Source organism: Ammodytes marinus (assembly GCF_949987685.1).
Source record: "Ammodytes marinus genome assembly, chromosome: 16".
Taxonomy (NCBI): Eukaryota; Metazoa; Chordata; class Actinopteri; order Uranoscopiformes; family Ammodytidae; genus Ammodytes; species Ammodytes marinus.
Genome location: NC_137220.1, coordinates 12,173,741 through 12,196,501, shown reverse-complemented (window position 1 = coordinate 12,196,501; position 22,761 = coordinate 12,173,741). Strand labels below are relative to the sequence as shown.

General features: G+C 41.2%; 1 protein-coding gene across 1 annotated transcript; it reads left to right on the top strand.

Moving 5' to 3' along the window:
- Nucleotides 1-3,640: 3,640 nt before the first annotated feature.
- Nucleotides 3,641-17,870, top strand: kcnj19a (potassium inwardly rectifying channel subfamily J member 19a; the record flags this gene model as incomplete). Its single annotated transcript, XM_080043584.1, has 3 exons — nucleotides 3,641-4,309; nucleotides 13,910-14,126; nucleotides 17,224-17,870. 3 exons carry the CDS (start codon nucleotides 3,641-3,643, stop codon nucleotides 17,868-17,870), a joined length of 1,533 nt encoding a protein of 510 aa, XP_079899710.1.
- Between the last annotated feature and the right edge of the window lie 4,891 nt (nucleotides 17,871-22,761).

Genomic DNA, 22,761 nt, shown 5'->3' with positions numbered 1-22,761 from the left:
TATTATTGAAGTCTGGAATTTGAGTTCATTTGTGAATGTAGCGGATGGTTATCAATCCTAACTCCTCATTAATAATTCAGCCTGTGTAGCATGTCTCTGTACCTTCTCCCTCCTCCCCTGGATCCATCTTATTAACACACACACACACACACACACACACACACACACACACACACAAATAATTTTGGGCAACAATGTCAATTTGTTTTCTTCTTCATCCAATAATGAAACCCCAAGAAAACTGTGAACAGTGAAGAGCCAAGGTTTTGCCGATTGCCTGGCATGCTATGCTCATTTTGGATTCAACTCACTGCATGGGAAAAAGCCTAGTGCCTCCAACATAACAGATGGCCATCTTGGGCTGTCTACACTCTAATCCTCAATTGTTAGGAGGATCACAGCAGTAAATGAGTTCCCTCTACTGAGAAAGAAGTCCCCTGTCAGTTATTAGAAACATGTAAAGTGGTAAGACTTGCATTCTGGGGATAATTTAACATTTGGATGATTCTACTCGATATTCTGCGGCATATGCTACAAATCAGAAACCTAGTCAATGCTACACCCAATTGGGTAGGTGTTGGACTGGGTCGGATGTTACAGCCAACTACACACAGCGGGAAACTTCCTTCCTTCACCTATAATAACTCATTGTGTCTGACAAGGGACTGGACTTACAACTTTTTAATTAAATGTAAAGATTTGATTCCACTTCTGTCTACTATAAGACATGTTTTAATGCAATAGATACCACACCCATGTATTTCTGACTAGCTGTTTCATTCTGCCTACAGTCTATGCAAGCCAAGCACGACATGAGAATTTTGTGTATAGGCCAAAAAATTAGTGATTCACGATATTATGCCGATAATCATCAAAATATTCGTAAAACACCAAAACAAACTAGAATCACTTTAGCTTACATGTTGTTAAGGAATAAATATTTTCATTGCATCACAGATAGGACACAAATCTTTTTTCTAGGGAATAAAAATCAAAAAATCTTAACTTCTCCTGAAGGGGATACAATGGGAAGGCCCACCCTTCAGCCTTCATGGTGACAGGATTTTGGAATAACTGGAAAGATGCAGCTCCCCCTCAGGCAATTAAAAATAAATCAGGGTATCAATATTGGATATAACAATTATATTCACGATGATTCTGGTGTGGAAATTCACCACAATCAACATATTGTGATCACAATTTGCAAAAAATTCTACTATAGGCTTTGTGCTCAGCTATGCTAACTGGCGAGCTGCAGCTTCCTATTTAGCATACAGGCACAGACACACACACTCTAGAACAAAACAAAAGAAAGCAAAAAACAAAACATTTTGCACTTGTGAATCTCTTTGCAACCTTCACTTTCCTCCAGTTATCTGTAATGAAAATGTTACTTTCTGATTAATGTTTTAATCTGATTCAGCTTTCATCTTGCCTTCCAAAATAAATGTTAGATCCGTCTGATAGTTTCAGTCCAAATACCATTTTGTTGTTTGATGTCAGTATTATCACCTGCTGCCAGAATGGTGGAACACAAGGCCTGTGTTTCATTATAACTGTGACACCTAATTTAAATGATAGGTAGCAGACTGATAAAATGACTAGATGAATTTGATCTTAGGAAAAATTGACTAAGGTCTTTCGCTTATATGACCTGCTGGTACTGCAAAGATATTTTTTTCAAGTGATGGAGAACATTTGAGCTATCTTTTGAGCTTAGTTCCCCTGATGTTTTCTTTCTCTGTCCAGGATTTAACATTTACACAACATAAAACGAAGGTCCTGCAGGGCCCTGACTGATCTTATTATTTCATCCACCTTATCAGAGGATAGCTTTGATAACAGAAATGCAGTGCAGTTTTATTGCAGGACTGGACTATTGTAATAGATTGTTTTAGTTTTAGCAATGTGTATAAACTGGCAACTGTGAGGTTATGAACATTGACAATAATGCTGGTAAAAAATGTACGACAGTGTTTAACATCTGCACTGTTGAAGCAGCTTTGTTTAAAGCCAGTAAGTAATTCCTAGGTGTTGCCTTTGTAAAACAGCATCTAAAACAGTACAACGAGACAGACACTCCAAACTAGGCTCATTACATCATGTATAGATTAAGTGCTTTAAATACATTGAATAATTATCTTAAGAGCAGGTCACCAGTACATTGTGTAATTAGCTGATTTTTAGTCTTTTTTTCTTCTTTTTTTTAAATGTCAATTTATTTCATATCAAAAATACTTCTAGGCTTCAACACAAATAAAAGGTCTGAACCAAAACCCAGTCAATACAAAGTGTGATTGTAACGCATTGGTTCATAATAGTATAGTGCTTACATGCAGTACCTTTGTGTTCTGTCTGATTGAAACAGGGGCAGCAAAGAGGCAAGGGCCTGTCCTTTAGGAGGATATTGGTTCAGAAATGTCTCCACTTTAGTCGTCATCCAATTTCTCAATCAATACGAAGGCTTCATAGGAAAGAGTAGAATAACAGATTAAATGTCTGACTAAAACAATGGAAATAAACCCACTGAGAAACACAATTATATGTATTTAAAGTGAGATGCCCAGAAAATGGCAAGATTTCTGAAACATTTCAAATGTAAATGAATACTGCATACGTTTATCTTCTGTTATTGTTAATCTACTTAAGGTTATCACATTAAGTTAATCATTTTAAGTAATTTGGCCCAGGTTACCAGAAGCACAAATATTTATTGTACAGCTAATCTGCATTTCAATTAGTCAGTGTCCCTGATGTTGCCCTTGTTTGACCAAGCTATTATATAAAAATAATGCACAGAGGTCGTCCCTCCAGTAGATGGCACAGTTTAACTTGAAAGCATATAGAGTTCCTTCTCACTTTATATCTCCATGCTGGTGGTAACCAACTGAGGATCCACTACATTATAAAGACAATGTAAGCACTTCACCGCAAGGAATTAATTAATACATTAAAGAGCTATACTTGACTAACTTATCAATGACGTTGCACACAGATTTAATTGAACTCATTAACTATAGACAACAGTCAAATTGTCCACCTCTCTCTATCTACACACACGCACACACACACACACACACACACACACACACACACACACACACACACACACACACACACACACACACACACACACACACACACACACACACACCGCGCAGTCTTGTGTAACTCCCCCCCCCCCTCTCTCCACACACACACACACACACACACACACACACACACACACACACACACACACACACACAGCTCCATCCTATACAGCTCACCAGAAGCTGTGAATGGAAGACAGCTCCTCCTCGTATTTCGCTCCAGTGGTGAGCACCACGCCAGTCAGAGTGGAGACGGAGCAGAGCGCACAGCTACAGTCAGCGAGACACCGATGTCATGTCAGAATATAGTGGATTTTTTTAAATGTATAAAAATAGGGACAATATTAGTGCTTGACAAGCTTTGAAATAGGCTACACTTGATTTTTTCTTTCTAATTTATTTGAATTCCTTGGATTTACTGTGCGCGCCAAAGTAGCCATGGAGCATTTTACGCATTTTACGCACTGCAGGTAACCATCTCCAACAGACAAAAAACATGGATTAAACCGCAAGTTATTTTCCCTTTAAACTCCAGGAGAGAGCTTCAAATGGCGGCACTTCGTAGAAAATTCGGCGAAGACTACCAGGTGGTGAACACGAATCGGCCGGCCACTTTTGTCGCCGCGCCGGTCAAGAAGAAACGCCAGCGCTTCGTGGACAAGAACGGCCGCTGCAATGTGCAGCACGGGAACCTCGGCGGCGAGACCAGCCGGTACCTCTCCGACCTCTTCACTACTTTGGTGGACCTGAAGTGGCGATGGAACATGCTCATCTTCGTCCTGACTTACACGGTCGCCTGGCTGGTCATGGCGTCTATGTGGTGGATCATCGCTTACATCAGGGGAGACATCAACCACGGCCACGACTCGTCCTATATCCCCTGCGTGGCCAATGTTTACAACTTCCCCTCGGCTTTTCTGTTCTTCATCGAGACCGAGGCCACCATCGGTTACGGCTACCGGTACATCACGGAGAAGTGTCCGGAGGGCATCATCCTCTTCCTGTTCCAGTCGCTGATGGGCTCCATAGTGGACGCGTTCCTCATCGGCTGCATGTTCATCAAGATGTCCCAGCCCAAGAAGCGCGCCGAGACGCTCATGTTCAGCCAGACCGCGGTGATCTCGCAGCGAGACGGCAAACTGTGCCTCATGTTCCGCGTGGGCAACCTGAGGAACAGCCACATGGTGTCCGCGCAGATCCGGTGCAAACTCATAAAGGTAAAGCTCAAGGCAGTATTACTACTCTGTTGGTGATAACAACTCCCTGAAAACTTGAAGTGTAGGAGCTGAGTTGAAGCTTAACACATGATGTATACATAACATAAATCACACCTTCCTACACCATACAGCAATGTAATTAAAGTTAAAATGGACATAAACATACAATATAATTAACTTATTATAACTTATAAGACTTGGTGAATGGTAATGTATCCTCTCCTAAAATCAGTATTACATGATGCAGATCAATGCAAATAGTGGAAGCTTGTTTGGCAAACAACCATTTTCCTTAAATGGAACTTTGGGGAAAAATCATTAATAGGTATTTGTTTGTTATATTTGAATAGGCATTTGTTTTTTGTTTGTTTTTTAAATAATAAGTTGCCATTTTGCCCACCCAATACTTGTGTTCTCTTGTATTATAATGTGGCTTGGTGGAGCTCCCAGGCATTTCACTTTGGGGCTGAAGTCTGGAGCATCAGTACTGCCACAAGCTGAGTGAAGTAAAAAATAAAAATCTTTTTGCATGACTGTGTTGTGACTGACAGCTGGCATCTGTGAAGAAATCTTTACACCGTCTGATCTGAAACTCACAGGGAAAGGGAGCATATGAAAGCTAACTTACAATGAGCCCACTCTCTCTTTCAAAGCTCTGTTAGCCGGTCCCACTGCACAATACACACCTTGTTAATATAGCTTTACCCATAATCCCTCAGCTGCAGGATGCAGGAGAGGCTGAGTGAGTGAGTGGCGGCCGTGCATCTCAACCCACTAAGATAAGAGAGTGAAGGTTGTGGGAGATGTGTTGCTGTGAGGATGTGTCGGTGGATCCAGAGTCAGTCTCTCTCTTCAGCTAGTGACAGCTGGACAGACAGATAGGTGTGTTGGAACAAAGGTATTGTCTCAGTGAATCAGTAGTGACAGGGAGTCTCACACAATTCCGCCGATTACGGGGGAAAAAAGCACTGCTTCAAAGAACAGAGCGTGCAGTGCAGATATAAGAAGTATTTATGGCATCCGTAAAAATAGGTTTTATATGTTTCTTCTGCTTCCTCTCATTCATCCACTATAAGTCCTACTTTTTATTTCTCTCCACCCGAGATATAAAATGTGTTACAATGCATCACACTGTTTTAAGATGGCCTCAATAACAACAAGATCCACTGTTCTAGTTCAAAATGTAGTTCTGGGATTGCTTCCTCTTCACAAATTGTGCCACATTGGTTACCTTTGAATACAAGGTACGGAATATAATATACTGTATTACTGATGACACTCACACTCAGAAATAACAAGGGACAATGCAGATAAATTACCGAAAACACTAGCCAGGTTGGACCAGCTCCCCTTTTAATTGATCATTATAGAGATCCTTTCATCCGCAGCCATGTCCAATGTGCAAAATGGGCCACAAAGAAGACACACAGCATTAGTGAGGTACTTGGAGATTATTTATGTCTGCATTCTCGTCTGTACAGACACATCTAGCCGAGCGTTGGTCAGCCTAATGATGCATGCAGACAGGGTGAGAGACAGAGAGGGAGAGAGAGTGAGAAAGAGAGTGAGAAAGAGAGAGAGAGGTAGGGGAGAGACGGAGCTAGTCCACAGTTACAAGCGTGGAGGAAGTGAGCAGCCCTATAGGCATACAGTACAGGCACACACAAGTGTACACCAGTTTCAGTTCATCAGCACAAGTAGGACTCATAGTTATAGAGTATATTCAAAGGTGGAGTCAGCGATTCTGAAGAATGCTTGTTGTCAAATTCACTTCCTGTCAAAATCAGTGAATATATCCTCAAGATACCTGTCAGTACTGTGTGTGCCCTTGCAATCTGGTGTTAAAACCTTTTATATACTATCTATGGTTAAAACACAATCTAGGCTCTGTAAACAGGTATGGAATCAAAGGGTACATAAACAAATGGGGCCAATTGTAGCTAGCGACAGTTTACAGAGCCTCGGCTGTGAATGAACACTGGATTTTTTTTCAGTGCACACACACGGTAGCGGATCGTTAGGAGATATTTCCTGATTTTGACAAAAAGTGATTTTGACAAAGAATGTTCTCCAGAATCGCTGTATCAACCTTGAAATTGGTTAAAAGAAAGGATTTGTAAAGCAATGACACCTTGATCTATTCAATATAAAAATAATCTAAAAGAAAAAGTCATCCACCACAACACAGGGTAATTAAGGCTCAGGGAATTGTATCATGTATAATGCCACTCTCCTTTTACCTTTCCTGTATCACTGCAAGAAATAATACCAGCATATATTCCTAGAGAGCTCTGCCAACCTCTGCTTCTCTCTGAGAAATACAATACAAAAACAGCATCCACTGCATGCTCCTAATGCCCTTCTTTTTTTTTCTTTTTATGCTTCAGGGCTTTGTGGTCTAACCTTGTTCTTTCGCTTCAAAGACTCTCTCCTCTTACCGAGACAGAATTTTTGCAGCAGCTCTGCCAGAGTACACAACTAAACGAACACACTCACACATGCACAAAATAACAGTACGTGAGTCATTGTGCATTACCAAAGGGCACTGTTTAGGCTGAATATAGCTTTAGGTATATCATACATCGACTCAAATACCCACCAAATAAATAAAAAAACTGAATTGGTCACATTTTAGACCGAATGCTTGGCAGTGCAGTCCCGATATAGAAATGGTGGTGGTGCTGTTGAACTGTCACCCTCTTCAAGTAATGCCTCGTCATTTAAAATACTCATCATTTTCACTTGTGTAAAAACTGTGTCCGTCTGTGAGAGAGTTTGGGAAAATTATTCTGTGTCGACATTTTCATCAAGCTGCTATCTTCAGAAGAGCAATGGAACGGATATGAAATTTAACCATGCACTCAAACCATTCTAGAAAATCAAAACTGAGCAATTTAAGGAAAATGCTTTTGTGGATTTTTATGATGAAGCAGTTCAGTTGTAACAGTGGCCAAGCATTGTAATCTTAGCTCTATGAACATGCTCTATAGTCCTATTCTAATTGGACTCTTTAGAGCACTCAGGTCTGCAGATGTGACTCCAGAACATCTGCGCTGTCTGCCTGTAAGGTCGGTCTGAACTGAACACTGAACTAGTAAAACCCATCACGTACAGTGTTGTGAAAAAGAATTTCAATAAGCCTTTGTTGTATTAACTTTAAAGTACTTTCCTGGAGCTGAGTTGGAGTAGAGAAACATACTACAATGGTCCGTTTCATGAAGGGTTCGAAATTGAGTTTGCCTCAAAGGACATTTTGTCAGAAACATGTCATCTCTTCCCACTGCTGGCCGACTTTTGAGGGTTTGAATAGTATTTGAGGGGTATGTTTCTTAAGGATCAATTAACTATTAGTGGTATTTTCTCTCATCTGGATTTTTCGAAGTCTGTCTGTGTAAAAGCAGGTTATGGATGATCCTTGTCAGACACCTGTTTTCATAGAGAAAGGCTTATAATACGTACTATAATTTCTGTCTCGCACATGCTTTGCCCTATAGAACAAGAACGTAAATAATGCGCTTTTTGCTACCTAAAATATCAGCCGGAATTACCACCGCAAAGCAGGTTACTTTCACAACTAACCTGTTGGGTTCCGTTAAAAATAAAAATCATTGGCTGGCTAGTACGGCTCGTTTGAAAGCTGTCAATCAAACCCTGGTGCTGACTAAACCTCCTGGACTCTTCAATATTCTATGCGCACACAAAAGGTTCATTGTCCCGAGCCCCTGATACAGTTCATGACAAAGGAGGAACCACTTGTTGACTCGGTTGTGTTTGGACAATATGCCGTTGTGTCTTTCAGCTTTGCTGAACTGTCGCGGACTATTACCGGAAGACGGCAGAAAGGAGTGAGAGAGACAGACCGATGGAAACTGTCACACAGAGTTCCACCAGAAGCAGTTGAAATGCAGCTTTGCAGACAGGGGCATCCATGGCAACCTCAGAGGGCAACCCACTGAAAATATGACTCTGGTATTACTGTAAAAGGGTGGGAGGAGGGCAAGGGACTTTGATTGACAGTGAAAGAGCGGGAGAGAGAGACATAAAAAGGAATCACCAACAGACTTACTTACTATTCTTAATGTATGAGTGGTGCCATCTATTTCAAAGACTACTATACAAGGGAGAGAAATCCTCTCGGCCGTATATCTCCCTAGAGGATTGCAGGATAGGCAATATACCCTAGTCACTAGGACTTGAATTGATTTCCATTTCTTTTCAAATACGAATGGAGGTGCAATTATACCACTGGGCTGGGAGGGTTGGAGAAATGGCTTGGAAAACCTTAAGACTCTGAGCTGCTCACACTTCTCTCGCCTTTGTGTTCTATACTTGAATGAATCAGAGTCTACACATAGGATATAGGATGTTTTGCTGTAGGAATGTTCATGCTTTAGAAGCACACATACACATACAAGGACAAAACTGTTTGACCTCAGTCTAATCAGTAAGTTTTCTTACCATGCTTAAGTCAGAAATACACAAACACAGCACTATTATTCTTGAATAAACGTTAGATCTTAAGGCTCCTGACAATGATAATGTATGGGCCTGTAAACAGTCTCAAGGAAACAGAACATTATGACACCATTTCAGCCTAGGTTACTGGGTGTCACATTGCCATTCAAAACACTTTTCAAAGAAGATATCAGAACCAGAACATAAGACATACAAAGTGCATTCAGGCAGAGGCTTAGGATGCACAAATATTTGATACTGAAGTCAATGGGAAAAAGCCTGTGTCTCAGTCTCAACTTTTGACCAATCAGTGTCATCCTTGTCGCTTCGTGAGAACTAGCTGTAGTGAGTTGGAAATGTTTGTCGGTAATTGGCCGATTCAAATTTGGATGGTCCCATGATTCAGACATTAGCCCGGAAGAAAAGAAGAACAGATGCAGCATGAGACTCAGTGATGTGTGTGAACAGCTGTCCCGTTAACACACACATAAACCTGAGGAAAACAGCGAACAGTCATTTTCTGTGACTTTGCCCAAAGCGTTCTTTCAGTTTCACTGTGTACAATTAAAAAGAAAGAACGAAAATAAAAAAAAAGTTTAGAATTAAAGTTACTGCGTCCACACTTGGCCAGGTAAATATGGATACCCATGTATTTTCTTTTTCACGCCGAGAAAAAAGGCGCTTTTCACACGTGCTCCCATAGAGCGGATAGATCTGTGAATGATGGTTTCATAATGAGTGGAAAATGGTTTGACTGCCCCTGCAGGGAGCTGCGTCAGCTATACCTCCTGCCTCAGAGCCTCTTTGTCTTCACTTTTATTAGATTGTCAGTAATCACATAGCACTGTATTGCTGTTCATTATGTCATAATATTCTTCCCTACCAAAAGAAAAAGGAAGAGAAGAAAGAGACTTAGTTTTTTACTGAAATCGACCTAATGTCATTTTCACACTTACAAAAGTTTTCGGATTCAGCCACTTTATTGTGACCATACACACTCAGTTGTTCCATTACTTTTCCATACATTTTGAAACTATAATTCATCAGCTTTTAGCTACCTGAACTTGTCTGCTAATTAGTTTTGAATGTGTTTGTGTTTATTAGGTAAGCTGAGCTTAAGCCAATGCAGTATAATGCAACAGTCCTGCAATGAATCCAAGCGTACAAACGCCATTTTAAGTTATTTATTAATGTGCTACATAAGCCTGAAGGTCATTTTGGAGGAAGCGTTTTTTGTGATGCTGTTGAATTGATTGAGTTTTAATGAGAGGTGTTTCTATTGTTTTGTCCACCTCTGTATAATACAAAGTGCCTCTCAACAGCAACACAAACTGCATTTTATTTTAGCTGAGCGTACAGCTAAAGCCCACACGAGAAAAGCTTGAAAGTTGAGTGAAATTGGTATCACTCTCACTCACAGTCTGCAGTGGGTGAAATGTTAGACCCACCCAACCTTTCTAAATGTACTGAGTAGGCAGACAGTATCAGACAGTATCTGGCGGTGTGAAAGCCTGCGTGATTCAGCCAGCCTGACAGTTGACCTGATTGCCTACAAGCTCCTACACCTCCCTCTCCTCGCATCTCTCCCTCACTCTCTTTCTCACACACACACCGACACACACACAGACCCACCCACACACACACACACACACACACACACACACACACACACACACACACACACACACACACACACACACACACACACACACACACACACACACACACACACACACACACACACACACACACACACACACACACACACACACACACACACACACACACACACACACACACACACACAGACACACACACACACACAAGCTACTGATTGATGAATGCCTGGCAGGGCATGGAATGGAGTTAAGTCAGAAGATCACTTTAGGTCTGATCCATTTCATAGGTCTTCCTCCGTGAGCGTCATTGACATATTTGTGAAACACAGCTTTTGTTATCACAAAACAAAACCACCATAGCTTTCTAATGATAATGAGCAGCTGTCAGCTCGACTGGGTCAGTGAGCAGTTGGGGGTTTTGCTAGAATTTCAAACAGCTTTCCGTATAGTGCTCCACAAAAGCATTGTAGAACATTTAAATTATAACTAGGCTAAGTCCTTGTTGCAGCGGACTTGGGTCTGACTCTGGCCCGGGCAGTTTGTTGCATGTCTTCCCCTCTCTCGCCCCATTTCAACACAGTGCTTCAACTATTCATTAAAAATATGAACACGGCAAACAAATATCAAAATAAATGAAAATAAAATATGAATAAAAGCTCTTAATACATCAGAAATAATATATATTTTTCTTGGAGTGTAGGCCTACTATTTACCGGAAGAAGAAAAAAACAGTAAACAGCTCAGCTATCTCAGGATCTTTGTGAAAGGAGAAGCGTAGGAGGTTGCCATGGGCTCCCTGTGTAAGGAGCTTTGTCTGTCAATTTTTGCATATACATAGTCATCCATCTTTTTAATCTTAAGCGACAAAGACAGCGAGTGAAAAGTAGAATTTTTCCCTTAGCTGGCACCAGATAACCCACATGGAGGGGCTATGGAAAAACAATGTTCAGCTGCCTGTAACCCCCCGACAAGTGAACAAAAACCCCCATGACATGAAAGTGGTTCTCCAACATAAACCCAGAAGAGTGTCTCATTGATATGCACAGGAGATAGAAATAGAGTGCAATCTTTTTCTGGCAATGCAAAGGCCTGTTTACTCAGAATTTCATTCCAAATGTGCATCTGGGAGGCAATGTCACCGGGAGGTCGGGATGGAGTTGGGTTTCAGCACAGGAGAGGTCTGGGTTGAGTGGATGAAAGAGGAGGCAGAGATGTAGTAAACCCAATGAAATCCAATTTTCTCAGGTTTTTATCATTGATTATGCAAAACAATTTTATAAAATAGCCGGAAACAATGTCGAAATATGATGCAAACCGTGGGCTACCAAACAAGTATTATTGTGAAACTGGAGCTTATGTATTCAGACATTGGTTCAAAACAGTTGTCAACTGGCTACAGAACAGAACATTACAGAAGACGAAATGGCAGGTTTTGTAGTCACAGGATACGAATAATGAGTCTGCCTTTGTCCGCTTCTGTCTGAATTGATGGACCCATTGTTTCAAAATGACAAAGAAATGCTATTGTAAATTAGCAAACTTTATCATCGTAAACATTTTACTGTATGTGCAGTCTATGGCTCTGTGTGAAGCGAGAAAGGTATAGCAACAATGACTAATGTAACATTGTGTTGGAGTCGAAATTATCCACTTTTTTTTATTGCTGGATGACAAAGACTCATTATTTGAAGGCTGAAAGAGGAAAAGCCTTTGTGGAGATATTGTGTCGATAATTTTAGGATTTACCAGAACAAAAGATCCAGAAATTGCAGGAATGGTTGCAGAGAAGAGGGTGGGACTGCATGTGTCTGAATCCGCGGGGAAGATCATTATGAAGCCATGTGTGGTGGAAGAACAGTTAATGTAGGTGTGTGTGTGTGTGTGTGTGTGGGTGGGTGGTGGCTGACGCATCCCAATTATTAGTCCGAGGTGAAACAATGTAGGAAAAGAGAAAATTAAAAGTTGCTTTCTCTATGAGCAAACTTTTTGTTGCAATTGTTGTGTACATTTTTTACTTAAAAGAAATGTTTTGTTTCATGATACTAATTTGAGCAAAAAAGAAAGACACTGTACAGTTAAATCAACTAAATGAAGTGTCTTATCACATCCTTACCACAGAAGTAACCATACTCTTTATTAACTAAAACGTGATGATTTGCAAAGATAATCTGGTAACACTTTATTTGAAGGCGTATACATAACACTGTCATTAGGCTGTCATTACACTGTCATGACACCTGTCATGAACATTATGAATGGTTATGAATGGTTATGACTGTTGTCATAAAGTGTCATTCGGTAAATTATGTCACGTTTAATGCCACATTGACATTGTATGAGATGTCTTTTTTATGACAACCTGACATAAGCTAAAACAAAATAACTTGTCGATGTCTTTGTAATGACAACCTGACATAAGCTGAGACATGACACGTCTATTACGGTAAGCAGCGCACTCTTGCCCTTCGAAGTCCTTCCAAGCATGGTACATACAGTAAGAGCAGCACATATACCTTTCACCGATGTAAGAGTGGAATAACCCGCTGATCTAAACAATTTAATCCAAACAACTCTGCACTGCACTCCATTGAATCCTCAGCAACACACCCACCAAGTGTGAAGCGGATCGGGTGAACAGTTGACGAGTTATTTGAAGAAGGACCGACACACGACTCCTTCCCTTATAGGTAGATAAGCCGGAAAGGGTAAAGCAGATTACAGTTAAGAGTGGGAAGCAAACAGGAAGAGAAAAGGTGGACAGATTGATTATACAGAATAAGACAGTGGAGGGGAAAATACATTCAGGACCTCTACGCTGTGTTCCAACATCATCTGGGCAATTAAATGCTTCCGCACCAGCTAACAATCTGTGGGCAATGCTGTTCAAACAGGGCTGTGTTATACGTGCACCTGCAAACTCCCCTGAACATCAATGTGAAGTGAAGAGTCTGTTTCCACAGCAAACAGGGCACAGATTGACATTTGGAAAGAAAAGATAGGGAGAAAATATCTTCTGTCACATTTGCAAGAGCAGGGTAATACATGCATACCCCATCACACCTTTAGGCCGAAGCAGTGGTGGATTCCAACTTATTTGGCTTGTTACTCCTTGCAAATAAGTGTCTAGTTGAGGGTCCTTGAGTTGTTACGGATTTACCCTCAAAACATCTCACAGGGGTTCATATAAGCTAAATTTTTTAGTTGAGTTAAGTTGCTTTGTTGCCCAATGGCTACTTTGAAATGTGTCTTATGTCAAACACTACACTCCAGAGGGGGTCCTCGCATAGGGTCAGCGACAATGCAGCGCCCCTGGAGCAGTTCAGGTTTAAGTGCCTTGCTCAAGGAACCAATGGTAGAGATGGTGGTCACCATAGATGCAAATAGCCAGCACTAGTTTTACAAACAAGAATCCTTCTTTGTGTTGACATGCAGCTAATCCTCTTTCTGTCTCTTTCTTCTTCTATTCTATCCATATTCCCCTCTGTCCTCTTTTCTTTCTCTTCCTTGATTGTCAACTGTCTCTCAGTCTCGTCAGACGCCTGAGGGCGAGTTCCTGCCTCTGGACCAGTGTGAGTTGGATGTTGGCTTTGGGACGGGCGCCGACCAGCTCTTTCTGGTGTCCCCACTCACCATTTGCCACGAAATCAATCCCAAAAGCCCCTTCTTCGACTTATCCCAGCGCTCTCTCCAGAACGAAGAGTTTGAGATTGTGGTCATCCTTGAGGGCATCGTGGAGACGACTGGTGAGGGATACATCCTGAATGAACTCATGAACTTATTTTCCCACCTTTTTCACCTCTATGATTTTTTTGTATCCCATTCCCATTCTCTTCTTTTCCTTCACTCTCGATCTATATGTAAATTCAAATATTAATATCATCAACCCAAAATTCCTAGCATCTAATAGATACCCGTAATCTAGACTCAGGGAAATCTCATTCCCCCGCCTTCCCAGTTTTGCATATTTAAAGAACGCGACAGCTAGAAAAATATGAGAATGAGAACAACACACGAGAACGACACCCTGATTGAATTATGAGGGATATTTTATTACTGCAGAATCGGTTTATGCCCACACCCTATGCATAATAAAAGCCTGTGGTCATGGATGCGTGTGTCACTTTGACAAATGAGCTGGGCTTTTAGTAGAAGTTCCACTCCATTTTTCAAATGACGGCTGGGAGAAGAGGTAATTCTGAGCCTGTGATAGACATTGTTATACAGCCGCTACTGTAAACTCAGGCAGCCATGCTGGAGACGACCCTGGGCTCTCTGCTGCATATTCAACAGGATGATTTTCACCCAAAGTCCAATATAGAATACATCCATCTCCCTCTTTTCTTAGCTCTGCCTCTATCAATCCCCCATAACTCTAACTGTGACACTGCTGTGGAAGAAACCACAGAGCTGAATAGGGCTTAGAGCAGGAGGGAGGGATCAGCAGGGAAACGTAGAGGCATGGTCTGTGCTCTGTTGATAATACCATAAATGAGGGCGCAGACAGGGCTTAGATTTGCAGTGCTGTGGCAGCCAAGGAGTAGAAGAGGGAAGCCCTTGGAGTGTCACCTTCAATGAGCCCACAATATCCCGTCGTCCTCATGTTGAAACACATTTCATTAACCTGGAGACACATTAAGAGTAATACCCAGAGATGTTCAGCTGGTTGATCATCTCCTAAACTCACTGCAATTATGTTTCAACCAAACTTGAGTTATTGTCCCTGAACATTTGTAAGTAGCTAAAGAGAATGGATGTATAGATGGGGAATATAGTCTATTATATAACGACCGAAGGTTCCAGGGTATTTGATGGTAAACAATATCTTTTTTTTTCTTTGTTGAGAAAAAAAATTACAATACAAAGAAAAAAACATTTCAAGCTACCATCTAATCATTTAGTTCAGACAATTCAGACAGAACATCAACACTGGTTGCAGCATGATTCAGCAAGTAACAAGCAACTGCAGCTAAAGAAAATACATAAAAAGAGAAATTCATGTCTTTATTTTCGTGTGAGTAAATAAAAACAGGAATTCAGACTCTCAACTGGGATATTTATGAGATATCACATCTTCAGATCTGATAGCGAGTCTGCTCAGGTCCACCAGTGTATAACAAATTAACAAACAAACACAGGAGCCTACCGTATCCAATCATTTTAACCAGGTTTCTAGGAACCAAGAGGACTGTGAAGCCATCTAAAAAAATTAAAAATAAATTGTGAAAAGAGGATACCATAGTAGTAGTACAACTAAAAATGAGTAGTGAGTGTGGCCTGATATAAGTCCATTTACTCCTGATTGTCCTGGCATATCAACTCCATTTGTAGGTTACACATCAACTAATATCCAGATGACACACGCCTCTCAGCAGTCAGATTCAGATGGAGGCAAAGCATTATAATGCAGTTGGTGAAGCTACTGCCATAAAACTTACATAAAGTATTCTATTATTCAGGGACCCTCTGCTTGCTGTTTGCCAAGTGTTTGTAGATGTGCTGAAGGTTTTTATTTTCATGCAAGACCCTGTAAACATTAACCATCTGGTTTAGTACCGCTACAACAGCTGAATGAGGAAACAAAAGTGGCATGCCTGTCGGGCTATACACCCACAAACTTCCATTGCACTGATATCACTTCTGTCTTTATGTATCTGCAGTTAGCGGGAATACTACCATTCTCCTGCTGAGAAAAGGCAATATAGCTGGAAACCTATCCTGGGCTAATCCTCTAGATTCATTAGGAATTAGGAATAAAAAGTACTGTAAGAAGGAATGTGTGGAAGAAGGACTGTGAAGGTTTTTCTGTGGATAAAAATGAGTTGTGAGCTTGAAATAGCATTATGCTATGACATAACTCTGCAAACATCACCCATCAGAGGGACAGGATCAGACTCCTACTCTAGCGCTAACTGTAGTATTTAACAGAAAAGCTCAGGTTGAAGCAGAGCCACTGGATCCGAAAACATATGCACTAAATGCCTATGGATAGTGAAGGATCTCCAACAGTAATTCAAATGCAATACAAGGGCAAAAGAGAAGAGAGAGAGAGAGACAGAGGGAGAGAGAGAGAGAGAGAAAGTGTGTTCATGATGCATTCAGGCATACTACATAGATCAGACACACAGGCACCAGCGTTACTAGAAAATCTTTTCTCAATGCATCATATACACACTGAAAAACAACTGCCAAAAGGGCATGCTATGAGTTTGTCGATGTATCATGTATTTAAGATCAGCAGGGATTCAGGCAAGTATAATTCACCATCGATGCGTTGACATTGGAATGTTGCCGGATGACCACTAATCACATTTAGTCTAGCAAGTAGCACAACTGATGCAAGCCACACTGATAATAATCATCACTCACCTTTCATCTAAATTAACAGCACAACACATACAAAGTTAAACAAACATCAGTGATTTGAGCTCCAGGAAAGAATACTTAAAGATGCTATTATATAAGACTTGACTTGTGCATGATATCCTCTTTCTCCTAACATAATTCAATTCCAATTCATTAGAGGTGATGTGCTTAGAATATGGAAAGATATGAAGTAGTAATAATAGTCGGGAAATGGCAAGAATCCCTCCCTGTGGATTTACTGTTCAAACAGTCTTTGAATTTGCAGGGTGTGACTTAATGGGTCTACGTGGTAGATTGCACAGGAAGTAGCATGAAGCAGTGATTCCACAAGCAATAAAAGAGAGCAGAGCGTGAGAAGAGATAATGGGAGGGAATGCTGCCCTTTCCCATTACTCCTTATCAGCCAGTAATTGCTTTGATAGAGGTAAACCTCAGTTATTTATGTATGTTTTTTTCGTATGCTGTCACTCTCTCTAGGTATGACATGCCAGGCACGTACGTCGTATACCGAGGATGAGGTTTTATGGGGCCATCGCTTCCTCCCGGTCATGTCCCTGGAGGAGGGTTTCTTCCGGGTGGACTATTCTCAGTTCCACAACACGTTCGAGGTGACGACGCCGCCGCAGAGCGTCAAGGAGCACGAAGATAAGAATTCCCGGCCCTCGCCCCTATCTACTCCCAACCCCGCACTGACTGAGAGCTATGGCGCCCGGCGTGAGCGGGTGTTTTCAGTGGATTGCATCAACACAGAAGAGGAAAGGAACCGCCACGGAGGGGCCGGGAGTCGACTGCCGAGCAAGCTCCAGAGGATGAGTTCCTCTGGGAAGGAGGACCTGCAGAGGAAGGTGCTTCTGCTCAGCTCCCAGCACTCGGAGAAGGCCTGCAGCACAGGAGACCTGCCGCTAAAGCTCCAACGCCTCAGCTCCGACTCGGGAGCCGAGGCGGAGAATCGGCTGCAACTCGTCAAGTCCCTCAAGGTGGGCTTTGAACCCATGACCCAGTCTACTGGAGATCTTTCGCTGCCCCCTGCTCCGGTGCCCATACACAGCCCTCTGCTCTCCGGAGGAGGGAGGCCAGAGGACAACTTGCCGGCAAAGCTACGGAGGATGAACGCTGACCGCTAAAAACACAAGACTCCTGATAACTTCCACCAACAGACAGGTGGACAAATGCATGGAAATAGATTCAGAGATTTACTTCACCTTTGGAGGCTTCGATAGAAAAAAATGACTATTTTTCTTCTTGAGACACAAACTTTACTGGAATTACTGTGATTTTTGTGTTTCATAGCACAGGCATTCATGCAGGCTTTGTTACACATGACACAAAACTTAAAGAAATCACAAATGTCATGCTCATTGCGAAACTTGATCATTCTGCAAGAGTTGTGCACGTATACACTAAATCCATTGTTTTAATGTATGCACCACTACACTTTATAGTCAGTGTTAGTTTTATCTAAATATAAATTATATTAAATTAAGATTATAATAAAGGCTGTTTGAGCTTTGTCTTCCATGAGTTTTTTTTATTGCTGTCGCATAAAAAAAAAAGTCAATGATTAGTTTATGTCGTCACTTTGATGGTTAGGAGCAACAGTTTTGTCAATAATAAGTGTGGTGCATTGCAGTTTTAATAGGCTGTTGTTAATGGCTTAATTTTGTCCCTTTGGCAAGCAACACTTTTTCTCTGCATATAAGAGAGACGGGATAATGAGCTATGCTGCTGCTGAATATGAAGGGTGTTTATTGGAAAACCGACTAGGTGGTCCACAATCTTTGCTCGGTAGAAGTTGTGTCCATTTATCCAGGTATGTTCCTACAACTGATTTATTTCAAGTCACGCTTGGTAAGGTTTTGTATCATCAGAAGTGGAAGTAGAGATTTACTGTATACTATAGCACAAGAATCCCCTGTTCCTGACCAGAATCACAATTTGAAAAAGAACAACCTAAGAGCACTGAAGGCTAAACTAAATCCAAGAAAAAACACAACACATTGTTTCCGATGTCATTCCGCCAAAAGCTTATTCAGCACCTTAGGGTCAGCGTATCTGAGGTACTTAGAACTCCTAAGACCTCATTTCACCACCACTGCAGCACAAAGACAGGAAAATCAATGGAAGAGGGAGATTTTCCCTGCTTTAAATGCACACTTTCAGAGACCTTCTCCCTCTCGTTAAATATCTGCAGGTCTGACCACCCACTCAGTTTATACAGAGCTTAAACTCCTTTGTACACAACCTATTCCTCTAAGTTAGCCGTGTGAGTTTGTTTGTGTGCTCAGTATGCCCTGTTCCTCTAAATTAGCCTTGTGTGTTTGTGTGTTTACTAACTACACACACATATTTTGTTGTGCCATTCTCGTGCTGCGTATGATTTGCCCAATTACGCAGCAATGAATAGAAATAGGCTCATTACCAGACAGAGAACATGAGATGAATAATAATAAAAGTGGAAATTATGATTTACCAGAAAACACTATTGATGAGAGTGACCCGTTGGTCAGCACATGTAAAGATAATTATTGCTGTCATTATGTGCCACTGTGTAGTAGATGACCCTGCACATCCCCCTGATAATATAAGTGGTGCCACCAATACCAAAAGGTCAGAAGCTGAGGGATGGGATAGTGACAGAATAGGGCATATGAATAAGTGGTGGAGTGGGTGTGGATTTGCCTCAAACTACTAGCTTAAGCCGCGTTTCCACCGCAGGAACTAGTTCCCGGAACTAGGAACCTTTGCAGGAACTATTTGCACCGCAGGAACTAGGGTCTAAACTGTCTAAACATCACTCATTTATTCACCAGACGATCATGTCTCTGCTGAAATAGATATAGAAATAATCTGTTGATTCTGATTCACTGATTCTGTCGGAATCCAAAATGTATTAAATGTAGCCTTTTATAAAATGGTATTGGTGGTAACTGGAGGTTGTAACAGAGAAGAGGATGTTGTCCAAGTTAGTTAGTATCATAAAAAACATCTCCCACTCCTGCCACACAGCATACTGGTTTAGAATAAGACCATCTTCAGCCAAATACCTACCACAAGTTGTTCCACAGAGCGGCTTAGCAGATCATTCCTGATCATCCAGGCTGTTAAATGTGAATTTCCCTGGGGAATATTATAGTATGATCTATCTGTCTATTAAGAGATAATATTTCTACTACTCTACTCATACTCTCTACACTGCTGACAGCTGTATTACAGTATATGTCAGGGTGTGGGTGGGTGTGTATGTAATAGATTTGTTTATGCTTTCTTAGGAGTCTAGTGGACAGAATTACTGTATTATGATAAGGGTCAAGAACGGTCAAAACCTACCCAAACCGTAACCAAGGTCATTATCCCCTAAATATCTGGTTGCATGATTGGTAAAATTAATGATCACATACAGCTTGATTTATCAGTTATTCAATTTCACACACATTTCTACTTTGTCATTTTATTTATACATTAATGATTTCCCAATTGAAATTCCGACAAATGTACTATATCACAATATACTGACAGAAAATATATGCCTAGACAGAAAATTAAATATATGAAATAATGCAGTCCTATCCAGAGTATCAATAGTGGCCCATAGCTTAGTTTTTTTCCATGGCCCCTCAAGCAATGTAATCCAGCTCTGTGCTCAATTACCTTCCTGGTGGTGTGAATTAATCCTTCAGTTATCTTAATTGAAGTCATTAACCACCTATGTGTCAGGTATCACCGGAGGACCAAAAGTAATCAGACAATCCAAATGGCCGATGGGTCGTTGGTTACTTGATTTTTCTTTGCTTTTTTCTCTAATATAATTTCACAACCTCATCCTACGTACATCCAAAGAAATTGGCCTCATACATTAGTTGACGACACTGAGAGTAGAATGACTGGTATTATTCTCCGATGTGGGCGACGCAGTGATGCAGCAATGACCATTAGAGTGTGACAACAGGAATTATTATATCCTCGCGGATTTAAACGCTGCAGGGGTTAGGCTGAGCAGGGCAGCACAAGGGGAGACAGTACAGATTCAATTTAGGTCTTAAGAAATTTCCCCCCATGAAAACCCAATTATGTCTCTGTAGGGAAGGAGACAGGGTGATGAGGGTCATTTTGCTCTTCCTAATGGAACGATAGAACAGCCCAACGTAATGACGGGGTCTTTTTTATTCTCTTGGCTTTCACTCACTGCCCCCATCACTGTCACATTTCTCTATCCCCCCCCCCACACACACACACACACATTACAATATAGTGCACTGCTGGAGGACTATGATTAAAATGTCCTTGTAAAGAGTGTGATTAAAAAGTAAAAGTCTTCTCAGTGTCTGAAAATGGATTTTTGAAGACATTTCTCAGAAAAAGTTTTCCATCTTTTGCTGAGGGCTGTGAAGTGAGAAAATGATGAGGAAGAGGGGAGTGGGAGGAGGAGGGGGGACATTCACTGTCTTGGCAGACAATCCAATGACGTCAACATGTGTGTGTTTGAATTTGCACGATCGTATTTCGTCAAAATGCGCCCGCCTGCATGTGACAAGTACAATTTCACAGAAGAGGTAGCATCAGACAAACGATTTGTCCGGGAAGGAAAAAAAGTGCTTACCGGGCACAATGTAGCCAGCGGAACGCAGACGTAAAAGAGCTGAAATGAAACAAAAAAGAAAGAAATAGATAGATAGAGAGAAGGAAAAGGGAGTAAATAGACAACTGGAGCATAAGGGAAGCCATTACTCATGTTTACAGTTTTGACACTCAAGGTTTTCATTTATAGGTGACAGAGAGAAGAGGAAGTGTTTAGTGTAATGTAATGATGGTGCAGCAATGCATGACAGGGCAGGAGGTGTGTGTGTGTGTGTGTGTGTGTGTGTGTGTGTGTGTGTGAGTGTGTGTGTGTGTGTGTGTGTGTGTGTGTTTTTGTGTTTGTGTGTGTGTGTGTGTGTGTGTGTGTGTGTGTGTGTGTGTGTGTGTGTGTGTGTGTGCGTGTGTGTGTGTGTGTGTGTATCCGTTTTAATTTCCTGACAAGTTGAGCCAGAGGCACATTTAGTCCTGACATCACTGCTAAACTGTGTGTGTGTGTGTGTGTGTGTGTGTGTGTGTGTGTGTGCGTGTGCCTGTGCGCGTGCGTGTGTAAGAGAGAGAGACATAGAGACCGAGGTGAACTGTGCCTCTGGGTTTCATTTATTGTGTGCTATACCAAATTGTGGTTTAATGATGCCGCTAGCTGGAACTTTTATTAATAAAAACGAGCATCAGCTAGGTTCTTATTGTAAGCTTTTGATGGTGGTGAACCTTTACGGAGAGGATGAAAGCAAGCAGGTGTGAAGCCGGATGGAGAAATGAGCAGCATCAGTCAAGCAACTCGCATTTTCTTTCCATTTTTCTTTTTCTACAGAGCTCTGAATTTTTAGTGACCATAAACAAGTTTCACAACTCTCAAAGTACCGGGCTTATGGACAAAAAAAATCAGTATCACTTGAGCAGACAATTCCAGTAGCAGAGAGATGGCACCAAACCGGAACCCCCTCGGAATACAGTACCTATTAGACACACCCATAATTCTTTAAAACATGTATTTACATTTTAATCATGACCATACAAATGGCTAGTGCCTACTACAAACTAAATGCATAATGAACTGAAGAAATATGTATTTTGAAAATGAGTGGACATCTGCTGGAGTCCATGAAAACATATGGCTTGATGTTGCACATTACAAAGCAGCGTGGATGTGTCTTGCTTTATTAGTAACATTATAATGACAGTGTGGCTAACAAGTGTGCCGGTTTAAATCTATTATGTATTATTAACTCTCCTTTTTTGATAGACTGAACACAAAATAATTCAACCTATACTGCCATTTAGTGAAAGCCCTTGCTGGAAATGCAAAATGCTTAGCCAACATAAGAGGGTCATTTTTGTACAATAAGTATATAATTGGTGCTTATTCTGTAATGCGTAGGTACAGGATGATGTTTTGGGTATGACCGAATCACATGATTTCCAACCACAATTCACCACAGA